Source organism: Ictalurus furcatus, chromosome 19, assembly GCF_023375685.1.
Source record: "Ictalurus furcatus strain D&B chromosome 19, Billie_1.0, whole genome shotgun sequence".
Taxonomy (NCBI): domain Eukaryota; kingdom Metazoa; phylum Chordata; class Actinopteri; order Siluriformes; family Ictaluridae; genus Ictalurus; species Ictalurus furcatus.
The window spans coordinates 16,844,302-16,859,834 of NC_071273.1; the positions used below are offsets into that span (position 1 = coordinate 16,844,302).

At 36.7% G+C, this 15,533-nt stretch overlaps 1 protein-coding gene across 1 annotated transcript; it reads left to right on the forward strand.

The window, feature by feature from the left end:
* Positions 1 to 2,925: 2,925 nt before the first annotated feature.
* Positions 2,926 to 14,399, forward strand: irak3 (interleukin-1 receptor-associated kinase 3). The gene is made up of 13 exons (XM_053650715.1): positions 2,926 to 3,153; positions 3,265 to 3,447; positions 6,748 to 6,797; positions 6,922 to 6,988; positions 7,236 to 7,387; positions 7,732 to 7,796; positions 7,905 to 8,019; positions 9,567 to 9,685; positions 9,789 to 9,987; positions 11,226 to 11,288; positions 11,933 to 12,100; positions 12,199 to 12,604; positions 12,782 to 14,399. The coding sequence occupies exons 1-13, from the start codon at positions 3,039 to 3,041 to the stop codon at positions 12,907 to 12,909; spliced, it is 1,830 nt and encodes a 609-aa protein (XP_053506690.1). The 5' UTR covers positions 2,926 to 3,038; the 3' UTR covers positions 12,910 to 14,399.
* Positions 14,400 to 15,533: the final 1,134 nt, after the last annotated feature.

Consider the following 15,533-nt stretch of genomic DNA (forward strand, 5'->3'; position numbering starts at 1 on the left):
TCGAACAACACTTTTAACAGTTCATTTACAGTGTTTGCTGATATTAAGTTTCAGATGGTCACTTGAAGGGTTACAGTTTTTCCTACTCATTTATCCTATCCTCTTGCACTGAAAAAAGAGTTGTTGTATATAAATGAATATTCATGCACTCAGGATGAATGACTTTATTCAACGTACTTTAAATAAGTCTTGTGTTTGTTTGTTTTTTGGCCTGAACAAGCCTAAACTCAAAGATATGTAAACATCCCATCAGTTTTGTGTGTTTGGGTAGCATCAAAATACTGCACTAACTCTGTGTCGCCTATAGAGGGAGGTATTTATTGATTTATTTATTATTATTATTTTTTAAAATTAGCCATGTATTTTCTCGGTAAATAATGTTAAATATTGACTACAGTTTACACATTTGTGTGGAATAAATTTGTAAAATATGTACACTATTAGACTTACATGAGAGTAATATGTAGGCTAATCATTAAACTGCCTTGGTTTGTAATTGTTCATTATTGTACATGTTAGGCACTGGTGAGGGAACATGACTGTCAAATAAAATCGGCTTCTTTTGACAGTGCTCATGTGATTTTTAAAAAAAATTTAAAAATTAAAAATAAAATAATTTTAAATATTCAAATATTCGAATATCATAATTGAGTGTTTTTTTTTTGTTGTTGCCAAATTACCACACGTCGATCAAAGTAACCCTTAAACTGTACTCCTCAAAACTACGAGAAGATACGTTTATTGTCACTGTACAAGTACAACGAGATATTGCAGGGTTGAGGCTGGTCAGTACCTGGATGGGAGACCTCCTGTGGAAAACTAAGGTTGCTGCTGGAAGTGGTATTAGTGAGGTCAGCAGGGGGCGCTCACCTTGTGGTCTGTGTAGCAGACTGTTTTACGGATGAGACGTTAAACCGAGGTCCTGAGTCTCAGTGGTCATTAAAAATCCCAGGTCAATTATCGTAAATCCCCTATTTGCCCTTCTTTATCATGGCCCTCTAATAATCCCCATCTCTGAATTGGCTACATCACTCTCTTCTCCACTAATAGCTGGTGTGTGGTGGATACGGATGCTCTATGGCTGCAGTCACATCATCCAGGTGGATGCTACACATTCGTGGTGGCTGATGAGATTCCCTCCCCATACTATGCAAAGCGTTTTTGAGTTTCTAGAAAAACTCGCTATATAAATGTACGTAATTATTATTATTATTGTGTAATTATATTGTATAGTATTCCACCAGCATTTGAATAAGTTTTTATTTGTATCCTTTATTATATATATATATATATATATATATATATATATATATATATATATATATATATATATATATATATATAAAATAAAGGATACAAATAAAAACTTATTCAAATGCTGGTGGAATACTATAGGCCTATAATAATACAAGGTCAGGAAGATGGTGGCAAAAGAATTCTGACATCTGGATTTTAAGATCGTGTTGTTTCTTTTTATTGTAAAAAAAAAAAAGGTGTTAATAATAAGCTCTTAAAATAGCAATTATACCATTGAAATTGCATATTATGTAAAAATGTGACTAGAAGCAAAATGCTTCCTAATACGTACAAGAATGGGCTAGTATTGCTAACTAACAACACAGAGCTTTTTGATTAAACAAACCTTACCAAACCTTATCCACACCTATAAGTTTCAGAAGTGCAGATGTGAGAATGCTGATTCACTGTGGAAGTTGGGTTACAATTGTAGTAACCCTCTGGCACCTCATTTACTTTGGGTTGCACACTACTTTCTATTTCTTACCCAAAGTCTTTGGTACAGTCATTTTCAGTTTATTTCTGGTGTATTTTGTTTCTGATATTCATTTAATCCAGCTATTTTTAGGTGCACCGTACTGTGTTCAAGTATATGAGTCTTGGTAATACTAGGCCTACTGTTTTTCAAACACTACCTTACTTATAACCACAAAACAAGGTTGTAAACAAACCCAAATTGTTTCTTTATTTTTTTCCAGAATTCCTTATGACTTTATGAGGTGGGTTTTAATTATGAGGCAGCTCCTTGGTAGTTTTCAGTCATCCAAAATGAAACAGTCTAAACAAGGTGACACATAGACATCTTTGGAACAAACTAATTATAATTATATTATAACTATTAAAGTATAAGATATTTTACAGTAACAGTTGTAATGATAAATATTTCTTATTGAACAGTCACTCATTATCAACAGTATATAAAGAAAGGTATATTTTAGCTACCTAGCTAACTTAGCCAAATGCTTTTGGGGTTTCAGTAGCTTGATAGGTTTGTTACCTAACTACCTAAGTTTTGGCTTGCATCATTTACAGATCATTATCACGCGTCATAGTTTCCTAAGAAGCATTTAAAACTGAAGAGACCTTATAAGTTGGACCATGGGTGTTCATCTGTCTTCATTGTCTCAGACACTGTAGTATAGTCTTACAGCAGGAAACTACTTTATTTTCTAAAATCCAAAATATTTCATCATCTAAGAATCTTAAAGCTCTTAAGACAATAAACTTGTTTCACCTTTTTAATTTATTTCAATAAAGTTTTCTGTTTAAAAAAACTTTTTTTTAAATTTATGTGTATGTGTATATATGTATGTATACACACACACACACACACACACACACATATATATATATATATATATATATATATATATATATATATATATATATGTGTGTGTGTGTGTGTGTGTGTGTGTGTATACATATATATATACATGAATACACACACATGTATAAATATATATATATATATATATATATATATATATATACGCGTGTGTGTGTGTATGCTTTCATTATCATTTCATTGTATGTAAATTTTACATTTTTGCTATATATTTGTATTGTCTATATCTTGGCATTATTTTAAAAAAGGCAATAGCAAGTGCGTCACTGTAGTTTTGCGGAAATGGGCGGGGCTTGGGTATTTCCAAATTTTTGCAACAAGTCCAAGATTCCATTGTTAGACGAGCACGCAGTGTTAAACCACAACACAATACAGATTTCGGCGCTTTCTGTAAAACATGTCTGGGAAACTGGAGCCGTCCACGTACCTTTTCGATGTGCCGCCGCTGTTAATGGAGACATTTTGTAAAGTGATGGACAGCGGCTTGGACAGCCTCGGATGGAGAGGTTTGGGTAAGGAAGGCGTGCAGTGCGCGCGCGCTCTCAGACGGTCAGTTGAACGCAGTCGGTTTTATCTGTTGTGATACGTGATGATCGCATGTGCTGTGATCCCTATCTGTCCAGCGGCTCGGATTCTGCCCAGCTGGCTGGAGGTCAGGTGCTCGGAGATGTACGCAGCTGCCGGGAAGAGCCCGACTCATGAGCTGCTCTGGTCCTGGGCTCAGCAGAACAAAACTGTGGCGGACCTGATGAGGGTTTTGGAAGAGATGGGACACTATCGAGCACTCGATCTGTTCCGTTCTCACGGTGCGTACACTTTATCTATGGATGCGTGTGTGCAAACACGGGAAAAATGGAACACGTGGTCCGATTTAAGAAAATATAGTTTGTATAGTTGACATCAAAACATTGCTTATGCTAAACTTAATGTAAACAGGTTTCTAATGACTAGATTGAATTACACTCACTGTGCAATTTCACACTCATCTAATCAGACAATCATGTGGCAGTAGCACAATGCACAATATAGGCAGATGTGCAGATACAGGTCAAGAGCTTCAGGTAATGTTCACATCAAACATCAGAATGAAGCAAAAGTGTGATCTCTGTGACTTTGATTGTAGCATGATTGTTGGTAGCAGGTTGAGCATTTCAGAAACTGCTGAAACTTGCTTCTGTCAGCCAAGAACAGGAATCTGAGGCCATCATGGGCACAGACTGTACAGTTGAAGACTGGGAAAGCATAGCCTGGTCTGATGAATCTTGATTTCTACTGAGGTACACAGAAGGTAGGGTCAGAATTTGGTACCAACAGCATGAATCCATGGACAAAACCTGCCTTGTCTCAACAGTCCAGGCTGGTGGAGGTGGCGTAATGATGTGGGGAATGTTTTCTTGACACGCTTTGAGCCTGTTAAAACCAATCATTCATCGCTTGAATGTCACAGCCTATTTGAGTATTACTACAGACATCGTCCATGTATGCATGCACAAGGGGCGGACTTTACCATTAGGCAAAGGTCGGCAATTTCCTTGAGCCCCAAGCTACCAAGGGCCCCCACAATGCCGCATAAACTTATAGTTAAGAAAGGTTTATGGTTAAGAACAGGTTTATGGTTAAGAACAGGACACACTAATCACTATAGTAACACTCACACATACGCTAGAGCAGGGGTTCTCAAATTTTCTGCAGCCATGGGCCCATTTAACTGTTAACTAATTTCCATTAACCCTATCAACAAGATTTATTTTACAAACATAATTAAACTACTCAAATATAATTATCATTGGTTAAATGCGTACAATCATATCTTTATCTATTTATTGCAGCCGTAGAGCTTTTTATTCCTGAACTTCTATTGCAAGAGCACATCAGGATCAAGCAGACATTACTTATAATCCCATTTGGTTTTGAGTTTGAGTAAGGTTTGGGTTAAATGGTTTAAATTCAGGTGACCAGTCACACAGAATGCATTTACATTACAGATTAATAGGCATAGGTGTTGTGTAAAAGATGATTGGTTGGTGTACAGTACAATATGGATTTGACTGGACATTTTAAATCTAGTTAATAAATCATGAAAAAAATAATTTTTCAAGGTTTGTTGTAAATCCTCCTCTGTTACTGTTCTAGCTATACACCGGTCCCCTTATTGATTTCTGTGTGTGTATTTCTGAAGGTGTTACTAGGCCAAGGGTGCTTCATTTTTACTTTATTGTGATTAGTTATTGTTATTTATTTATAATAATTACAGTACTAATTTAGCTGTGAGCGAGAGAGAGAGAGAGAGAGAGAGAGAGAGAGAGAGAGAGACGTAGAGCATGTGTTCTTTTTGTGTTCAGCATAAAACAGTTCTGAGGTTTTCCCTGAACTATTCTATATCTTACACATCAGTGGTATATGACCAATTAACACAAACAGTGGTTTTCAACAAGTTTCCCTTTACTGAGATATGAAGACTGGTATATTTGAATAGTACAACATTTTCTTATGTCTGTCTTTCTAAAACATTTACTGTTAAAAGTAATGGCGGTAGCATTCACATTATATAGTCGTTTGTTACATTGTAACATTGTAAGTATGACGTGTAAAGGTGCAACAATGGGATGAAATATTTGTATGTGGTAATCACAAATATACTACACATACAGTGGATAGAAATTATATTGAAAAATGCTGGAGTATTCCTTTATAACTGGTCTTAAGGTCTTAGGAAAGTATGGGTGAGTATACGTCTAGTGTTCGTGTAGTGATGTTATTGATAATACGATATTTATGTGTGTTCCTCTTGCAGGCTTACTGCTTCAGTGATAAATGTGCATGTCTTATCACTGATGCATTAATTACTGTGTGGGTGTGAACCCACTGGTCTTTTCATCAGACACACTATTTAGGTGCAGGACAGGGTTGAGGAATCTGACATAGTATGTGCAATGCAACAGATGGACTATAGTCAGTAATTCCACATCTACAAAGTGACGTACAGTACTGTGCAAAAGGTTTAGGCACCTTATTATTATTAATTTTTTTTAGTACAAACTTTGTTATAGTACAAAAAAACATTTTAGATTCCCAAACATTAGTTTTCAGCACAAAATTAATGTTACAGAAAAATGTTTGTATGTCAGTAAATAAAGCAGCATATTAAGTAAGATCCACTTTTCAGACAATAAACACAATGAAGGCTGCTGGGTTTTGCTGCAAATATAAGAAGCAGGTGAAACAGTCAGAAGTCTCCAGAAGAGCCATGACTGCTTCTGCAACATGCTCAATAAACCTTACAGCTCATTTCCTCCTAAAACTGCTCAAATTCTACCTGAGACTACAAATTTTTATTTATATTTTTTTGTCACACCAAATATTGACTTTGTTTCATTTACTACTGTTTGCTGGTCTTTACAGTATTTTTTTAAATGTAGAAACATTTAATTCCATTATTTTATAAGGCATCTTTGCTCTACAGCATTTCTTTGCCTAAAACATTTACACAGTACTGTATATAGTTGGTGTATTTGATAAAATAAGTATACTGTATGTGTGTAAGCATGTATGACTGAATACCTCAGTGTGAAAAAGAGAATAAATGTTGGAGGTAACCACAGGAAACAAGGCTGATTTAGTTTCCTTCGACCCCTCTTTGTTATGGCAACACTTTTATTCTTTGTTTGTGTTTCACTTCAATGTTGAATCTATAGGTACATTTCCTCTTTCTGTTTTTGCTGTCAGTCTGTCAACATGTTTGCAGACATAGTATGTCAGTTGTGTTTGTGATTGCTGTATTATTCTTGTTGAGTTGTTGTTTTTTTGACACTTGAGAAATTGAAGGTAATCTGAGCCTTTTTTTTCCACTGAAAATTTCCCATAGGGAGATTTCCATGCTGACTTATCATTTGCTCAACTAAAGTGCGGTTTAAAGCTAGATATCCTGTTCATATTGTATCCATGTGGCTGATATTGTCATATTGAAAAAAAAAATAATAATCAAACAAAAAGTTTCTCAAAACCATATGAATTAGCATTATTGGGCCAAAGTAGAGCTGCATTTAGTACCTAAGCACCGGAAATGGCATAGTGACAATACTGATTTGTTTGCATGTTTTTTCTAGACTCACACAAAGACACATCATATCCCTCTTCAGCCCAGAACATTTCTAAGGTAGTGATGTATTTGCAGTTCTACACATATCACTGTGTGTATTTTCAGGAAGTTGCAGCACATTTTCAAAAACTGTTAACTCAGACATGCACATGAGTGACATGCATGGTCTTATTTTATTCAGCCTCGACCTCACAATGAAGAACCAAACCTGGGTTCAGATCCTCACCATGAGTGTGTGTTTGATAAAGGTAAAATTCTGCATTTTATTAATTTTATTAACACCTTAAAGCATCATCTTTTGAAATGTTGCTCATAATCGCTCTGCTTATTACTCTAATAAGTAACTATAATTAAAATGACAGATGTGCTCAGATGAATTATAAGAGTGAGGAAGTAAAGTATAGATCTGCTGACAAGCCAATGTTTGAAAGAACAAACAAGTTGACATATGAGAGGTGTTTAATCCCTAGACCTTTCTTCCTCTTCCCATCATAGGCACACGACAGAAGGTTGTGATTACTTACTCAGAAGTCATAGAGGGAACTAGGAACTTCCATCACGATTTGAAAATAGGAGAAAGCACGTTTGCAGAGGTTTACCGGGGAAGACGAGGAAATGAAAGCTTTGCTGTGAAGGTTTTCAAGCAGGTGCTGTGGACTACCATTCTGACAACATGTGGGATATTTTATTTGGATACTCAGATGATTCAAGGACGCTGATTGTCTTGATTTTATAATTAGCATTTCATTTAGATGTGTGATGCCATATAATAATTATGTACTGAACATACTGTAAGTAAGAACAGCATTTATCAATACATTTATTACTATTAAGCATCTGGCTTCCTATCTTCTAAGTAAGATGTATTATTCAAAGAGACATAATACTCATCCCACATGGTGAAAGCATTCGTTCCGTTATTGCATATAGAAGAATATAAAAATAAACGGAATATATGGATTTAATGTTATGCCTCTTACTTTGAATATAGGGGAGCAAGCAGTCTTGGAAGGCTTTGTGGGAAAAGTTCAAAACAGAAATCGAAGTTCTACAGTTGTAAGTTAAGCCGGTGTTAATTTACTATACATTACACTCTAATTAGTTGAAGTGGGTTTCTGGTTGTGTTACAATAATCCCTTTTTTATTTTTATTCCTCATTCTCAGCTATGATCATCCCAACATCCTGGAGCTTTGGGGTAGTTTTTCAGAGGATGAGCGCTACTGTTTGGTCTGTCCGTTCATGTCTAATGGATCTCTGTTTCATAGACTGCATAATGAGGTAAATCAGTTATTAAACAAAGTTAATAACAGTGTGTATGTTGCTGTATCCATATTATGCGACTGACGTATGTGTCACTGTGGCCATATTCCTGATGAAGCTAGATGGACATTACTAGACAAAAAGCAGCCATTTTTTAAAACAATTATGTCTATATGTATCCAGTGTACAGATGTCATGTTGTAGTGGAGTACTATTTTGATTTACAATTTTAGTACACTCAGTAAAAACTGTAGCTTGTCACTGGGTGGTTCATTCAGTTGGGAAACTACATGATGATATTTCGACTGCTTGTGTATTTTTAATAATTACCTGATTTGTGCAGGTCAACAGCCACCTGTCTCTTTTGTTTTGATGATCCAAAACACACTGCCAACACGACAAAGGACTTTATCGGGGGAAAAAGTGGAAGGTTTTACTCTAAAACCTTCCACTTTTCCCCCCGATAAAGTCCTTTGTCGTGTTGGCAGTGTGTTTTGGACCATTGTCTTGCTGTTCCTCCCAATTAGAATGGATGCATTTCTCTGTAAATTGTCAGACAGGATGTTTCTGTAGACTTCTGAATTCATTCTGCTGCTACCATCATGAGTCTAAAATTTAGACCAAGTCAATCCCCAGATGTTAACGCAATTGAGCATGCATTTCACCTCCTAAAGAGGAGACTGAAGGGAGAAACCCCCAAAACAAACAACAACTGAAACAGGCTGCGGTACAAGCCAGGAAAAGCACTGTAAAAGAAAAATGCAACAGTGTGATGATGTCAGTGAGTCACCAGCTTGATGCAGTTATTACAAACAAGGGATAGGCAACCACATATTAAATGTTAATTTACACTAAGATTATCTGTTCCGATACTTTTTCTCACCTAAAAATTGGTGCCATGTTCTAAGTTGTTAAAAGCATCTAGATGTAAATATCAGGAAATGAAAGCTGAAATTCAGTATATAGCAAAAACAAAAGAAATGACCTTGCTGTTCCAAAACTATTGGAAGAATACGTGGGTCCTCAGTGACTTGCTTCAGTACTGTTTTTAACATGACCTCATTGATTTCCCTTCATGATTTGAAAGTGTAACACCCATGCCAAATAAAGTGCACACTTGAAAATAGGAAGTATGGTACTAAGCACAAATGTGCATAAAGTGATTTCCTTAGTGGCGCACACTAGTATGCTAAATATAGCCCAGTTTGAACATAGTAAGTCAATGCTTATAAAATATTTGACAAATATTAATCCTTTCAAAACAGTCAATTTCTCTGTCTTGAAACGGATCAGGGATTCCTAAAGAGGAAATTGTGAGTGCGGGGAGATAAGGGCCTGTTAAAAACCGTACTGAAACAGAGTGCAAGGATATGGTGTAAGGTTGAACTTTTGCCTTTAATTAACTTTAAAGCTGCACTGCATTCACATTCGTAGGTATGATAAGCAATAATTATATTTATTACTTTTTATCTGAGAGTGTATGTCTCTTTGGATGTGGTCAGCATGTCAACAGTATAGGGGACTTCGGTGATATATTAAGCATTAAAGTCTCTCATTTCACACAGGAAACCGAGAGGCCTTTGATGTGGCAGGAGAGACTTGACATTATAAAAGGTACAGCAAAGGCTGTACATCATTTGCATACCACCCAGCCTTGCAAGGTTATCTGTGGAAACATCTCAAGGTATTATTGAATGCTTAGTACAGCACCATCAGGTTGCATACACTGCTGCAGCTATTATACCATGTTACAAGTTTCAGTTCAACCCTGCAACTGTGTTCTGCAGTTCAAATATTCTACTGGATGAACATTTGCAGCCCAAGCTGTCTAATTTTGGAATGGCTCGTCTCAGACCCCACACAGTTAACCAGAGCTGGACCATCACCATGGACACAGGCCCCCGCAGCAACATGGCCTACTTACCAGAGGAGTATATACGTGATGGCAAACTATCTGTCAAATTAGACATTTACAGCCTTGGTATGGTGAGTTGGTGACCACACACACACACACACACACACACACACACACACTCACACACACACACACATGCACACACACACACACACACACACGCACACGTTGTCTTACTATACTTACAAGGCCCTTCCATTGACATAATTATTAATGCAGCTAATTAATCATCTAAACTAGACATCTAAATGTAAACCTAACCTTAACCTCAGTAACCAAAAGGTTACTTAAAAAAACAAATCTGCAGTTTTTGTTTAAAAAAACAAACAAACAAACAACCAGCCGTTATCAATCAAAACTGTTAGATACTCCTATCTTTGTTAGGACCTTTTGGGACATACACACATATACTGTCAAACAGTGTGTGCAAAATGAACAGATTTCTTGCTGTTTCCACATTTCAAATTTCAATACTCTTTTCAGAATGTGTATTTTTATTTTTATTTTAATTCACTGTATAATGAATTTTGAAAATGTGAAAGGTGATATGCTTTAGGAAGGTTGCATTAGTGCAAAAAAAAAAAAGAACAGATTTATAACCTTTGTTTTTACAGTCTAAATAATAACAGATACTTATTCTCCAAAATAATTGAAAATATTTTAAAAGGGTTTCTATTTTTTTTATTTTATGGGGAAAAAGAACATCTCTTTAAATTCCATATTTTTCCAGAGTTTCTAGAACTGTGCATAATCTTAAACTGGTGTGTAAGTGAATTAGAGTTAATAGAATATGCCAATTTGTTCTTTTGACCCCTGCATGTGTTATAGTGTCTATAGGCATTTGGTTCCAAACTGTACAACGCAAGCTAATTTTACCTGCAATTACAGGTAAAGTCAGCAACCTGTGATTAGTTATCCTTCCAGAGACAAAATGGGGTTAACATTTAAATTATATATTGATAAAAAAAATCAATCTTCATGTGATTCTCATTAAACAATACTTTCTATTATTATTATTATTATTATTATTATTATTATTATTATTATTATTATTATTATTATTATTTATACTGAAAACACTTTAATTACTTCCTATTTTGCTATTACTTCCTATTTAGCTATTGCTTCCTATTTAGCTATTCCTTCCTATTTTGCTGTCTGGAGGTTTTCCAGATACTTTCCAGTTTGATGAGATAGTGGTCTCATCAAACCCAAAATATTCACTGATTATATTTATGTTAGATTTTGTAGCATTCTTATGTACACAGCGTTATTCAGATCAGGGTATAATGTGTGTATTTATACACAGGTCATTCTGGAGACATGCACAGGCAAGAAAGTGATGCAGGAGACACCAAAGCAAACATTATTGGTAAGGCAAAAACATTTTCACTGACGATACCATAGTCAACTACGGTACTATTGGCACCTCTCATGAAAATGTGTGTAAATGAATAGCATGCCATGAGTGATATTTTGAGCTTGCTTTTGTATTGTATTTTGTAGTTTTATTTATTTATTTATTTTTAACCACTTTTTTAAAACATTTTTTTTTAATAAGTACTGTATTTTTCTCAGCAAAACACTGGCACACATACTCTTTCATGCAGAACGTTTTAAGCTCCTTTATATTCTTTGGTTTGTGTATGTGCACTCCTGTTTCCATTAAGACTATATTTTTAAATCTCGAGATTAAGATGGCCATTACAAAGCAGTGATTTGTGTCATGATGCAATCTTCCCAAGAGTCCACCACCATAATTTAAGTGGGTTTGGGGGATTTTCGTTGTGAGCAGCAAAGTCCTTATAGTCTTGTCAGTATGCTTATCTGTCTGACTGTTTAAAATTGTTTTTGCAGAATAATTTTTGTGATGAATTGTTCGAGAAGTCAATTAATTATTAAAATCAATGTGCCTTTTTGATAATTATTTTGAAGGGTGCCAGTAATTATGGAATTGACTCTACCGCCACTCCAGATAGAGAGATTTTAATACCATTTTTCTTCACATTCTCTAAGAGGGATGTGCTGAGTTTAGAGGCAGAAGAGAAGGGCTGTGTGGATGCCTGCCTGTGCTTTTTGGACTCCAGAGCAGGACAGTGGTCCACTACAGTTGCCCTCTGCCTGCTCCGTCTGGGCCTGGAGTGTACAAGCAGTCGAGCCCGAGCCAGACCAAGCATGGACAATGTAAATACACCATTTACGAGCAATGCACGTCATGCTTCTATAAATATCACGCATCCTAACAGTAAACTGAATGACTGCTGTTTGTCTGCATCTATTAGGTGTTAGAGAAGCTTAGCGAGCTTCTCCCTTTGCCTTTTGCCCTGGATGAGCAGCCACGGACCCTGGATGACACGACCCCACCTTTCATACCTCTCGCTGATCATAGGCAGACCTCCAGCCTGCCTGAAGAAGATGATGAAATGATGAAGCCTAAGCACCCTGAACAGTCAGAACCTCGAGAGTGTAGCCAGTCAGAGGTCATTTTTGTGGGCAAGAAGGATGGCTCTGTCATGAATGGAAGGAGAGAGGATGCAGCTGTGCAGTGCCTTCAGACAGAGTCCACCCCTGTATTGGATCTATACAGCAGCTGGCCTGTTGAGTGTAGCTGCGCAGCCGGAGCAGAAATGGGCTGTGAGGACTGTTGTGCCAATGGCTTTAGCCACAATCCATCATTCATCCCTCAAGGCATGTAATATGTTAACTGAGCTGCCAACAAAATATAATCATATGCTTTCTACACTATCACTAAGTAAACTGATCTTGTGTCTGTTTTAGAGATGAAGTCATTTAAAGCTGCCAAAAGACACCATACTATACCATGAAATGACATGACATAACATAATTTTTCTGATGCTTTTCCAGATGACAGAAGACAGACATCTGAAAGGACAGTTGAAAATCCTGCTAAAATGAGGCTTCGGTGTAAAATCCAGTTGTACAATCAAGGCTTACTCAAGACAGAGGAACTTCTTTCAATGACACAAGACTGATTCTGTCACTTTGTATTGTCCATATCTGGGGTTGTACATATTTCAGCAATACCTCAACACTTCAATTGCCAAACGATTTTTTTTTTGTTACATAGACCACAAACTCAGTTATTTAAGTTTCCAAATGCTGTAATAAATTAGGACTTTTTCAAAATATTGTATTCTATGATTATGCAAGTTTGTATATTTTAAAATATTGAGTATTTTGTCTATAAAACAGAGTGAATTTTAATCAATTGTGACTTTATTTGCCTCTCTAACATATAGACAGTTTTCACAAACCCTAGCCCCTACTACTAATTAATATTCATAAAGCAGATCCTAATGTTCATTCATATTCATTAGCTTGTTTATAGCCTTCACAAAGTGAGAAGTATTTTGCATGTCAATACAAGCAGATTTTTTTTTTAAATCCCTATTTTGTAATTGTTTTTATGTCAAACCTAAGCAGGGAAATGTGATTCATTACATAATGTCATGAAACCACAAGCTACATGATTTGTATGTACTGATAGTACTGTCTCACTGACCGTTCAGTGCTCTCCTGATAAAAATCGGTTCTGTGCTGAGTGAGTTGAGCAAGCAGGTTTTGTGTGTAGTGAACAGATGAAGGGTTTAATTTGCCTTTACAGCAATTCATCTGTCTTGGCTCATTTCTCCAGGCTTGGTTCATTTCTCATTTTGAGTATGTGTCAACTAATGTTAACTAGAGAACTGTCTGTATTGTCCAAAATCACATACTAGTGTAGTGTAATATTGTGTGAAAATAGTGCGCCACCCACTGTTACTTTGCATAATGGAGTAGCCTTCAAGTGGTGACAAAAAGTACATTTTACCAGCTAAAATTGACTTTTTGTCACAGCTAAAGTGAATGAAACTTTTAAAAATATTGATGTTAAAGAATTTGCACTTCTTAAAAGTAAAACATATGGTAGAAGATAAACAAATCACTTTACCTAGATTGTTCAAGCAGAAAAATGGTTCCCAGTTGAGTGACTGTTGACTCTGAGCTTGATGAGTTTCATACTTACAGGTAACCCTTTTTCTTTTATCTAGTGCATAAACCACAAGTTACACATTCTGTTATTTTGAGTCAGGACCTTATTCTTAAGCTGGTATAGCTTATTTCCTAATTAGGTTTACCCTCATTTCAGCTGGAATGTGTAATGTAATGTAAGGTAATGTGTTCACAGGACGGGGTGAGCTGAGTGAGCCAGCCTGCGTTGAACCTTTCCTCTGTAACAGATGACTATTTGGTCTGAATATCGAATGGCTGCTACGTGGTCTAAACAGTACCATGTACATTTACATCAAGGCTTGATCTGCAGGCCAACCTTCACCTCATGGAATGCTTCAAGCTCTCTCTCACACACACATGGCAAATTTAAATCGGCATAAAATGACTTTATTCGGATTAATTTGCTACTGTTTTATGCATGCTCAAAACTGATCCAGATACCAATCTTTTTTTGTTTAAACTTTAATCAGGAGGTCTGTCATAAACAGTTAAACGTAAGCTCTCTGCTCATGGTCATTGTTAATTGAATTACAATAATAGCAATGGTAAATACTGTTGGTTAATTGATAAATAAATAAGCACAAAATATTATTTTAAAAATATATATTTTAAACAATAAAGAGTCCTAATTAAAAGTAGACTAACACAAGCATGATCCATAATAGGAAAAAGGCTAATAGCCTTCAAAGGAAATAGCAAACTAAGCTTAATGTCAAACTGATATTAAATGCAACCCATAGTAATTAAACACCATTTAATTTCTCATTTTATTTATATTATTTCTCATTTCAATTTCTCATTTTATATCATTTAAAAAAATATATTTTATGAAGTTATTATAATATATTTTTTTATATTGTCGCGACGGACCGACAGCCGGCGCACATAATATGAAAGTCGCTCCTTCCCCGACCGCCGCACCGGCGCGAAGCGGACAGCCTCGTGCCAAACACACCATCAGACTGAAGGACCGTCACGGTGGGGCGGGACCGTCGACGCTACACCGGCCGGCGATTGGGGAGTCCGTCGGGGAAATTCCACCACTCAGGCGACGGCGGAAGAGGATAAAAGGATGCGCTTCCGCCCGTGCGAGGAGAACGGCTAAGAGACAGACTCCGTGCGCGCTCTTCATCAGCATAGAGGCACGCCAACCTTTAGCACGACGGTATCCTCTCGCTAATCGCTCGCGCTCGCTCTCGCTCTCTCTCTCTCTCTCTCTCTCTATCTCTCTCTCTCCGAAGATGCGAGTGCGGACGAGACCGCCGGGTGGTGAGATCGCGTTCGACGGTGGATGACGGCACGGGAAACCCACGCACAAGTCTCTGGAACCCCGACACGCCCTCGAGAACGTCACAACGCCAGCCACACCCCCACAAAAACCTCTCACACTCACACACCCTCACCTCCTCACTACAGACAGCTCCCACACAGACAAATAAAACACCCGTTTTGACTGCAACCTGCCTCTTGTGTCTCTGTCCCTCCCCCGGGCTAATTCCCCTACAATATTAAATAATTTATTTATAACTAAGCACATTTTCTGTCTGTACATTTTATTAGTTTTGTTTGTTTATAAGTTTTAGATTGGTTCCCCCAGTACAGTGTT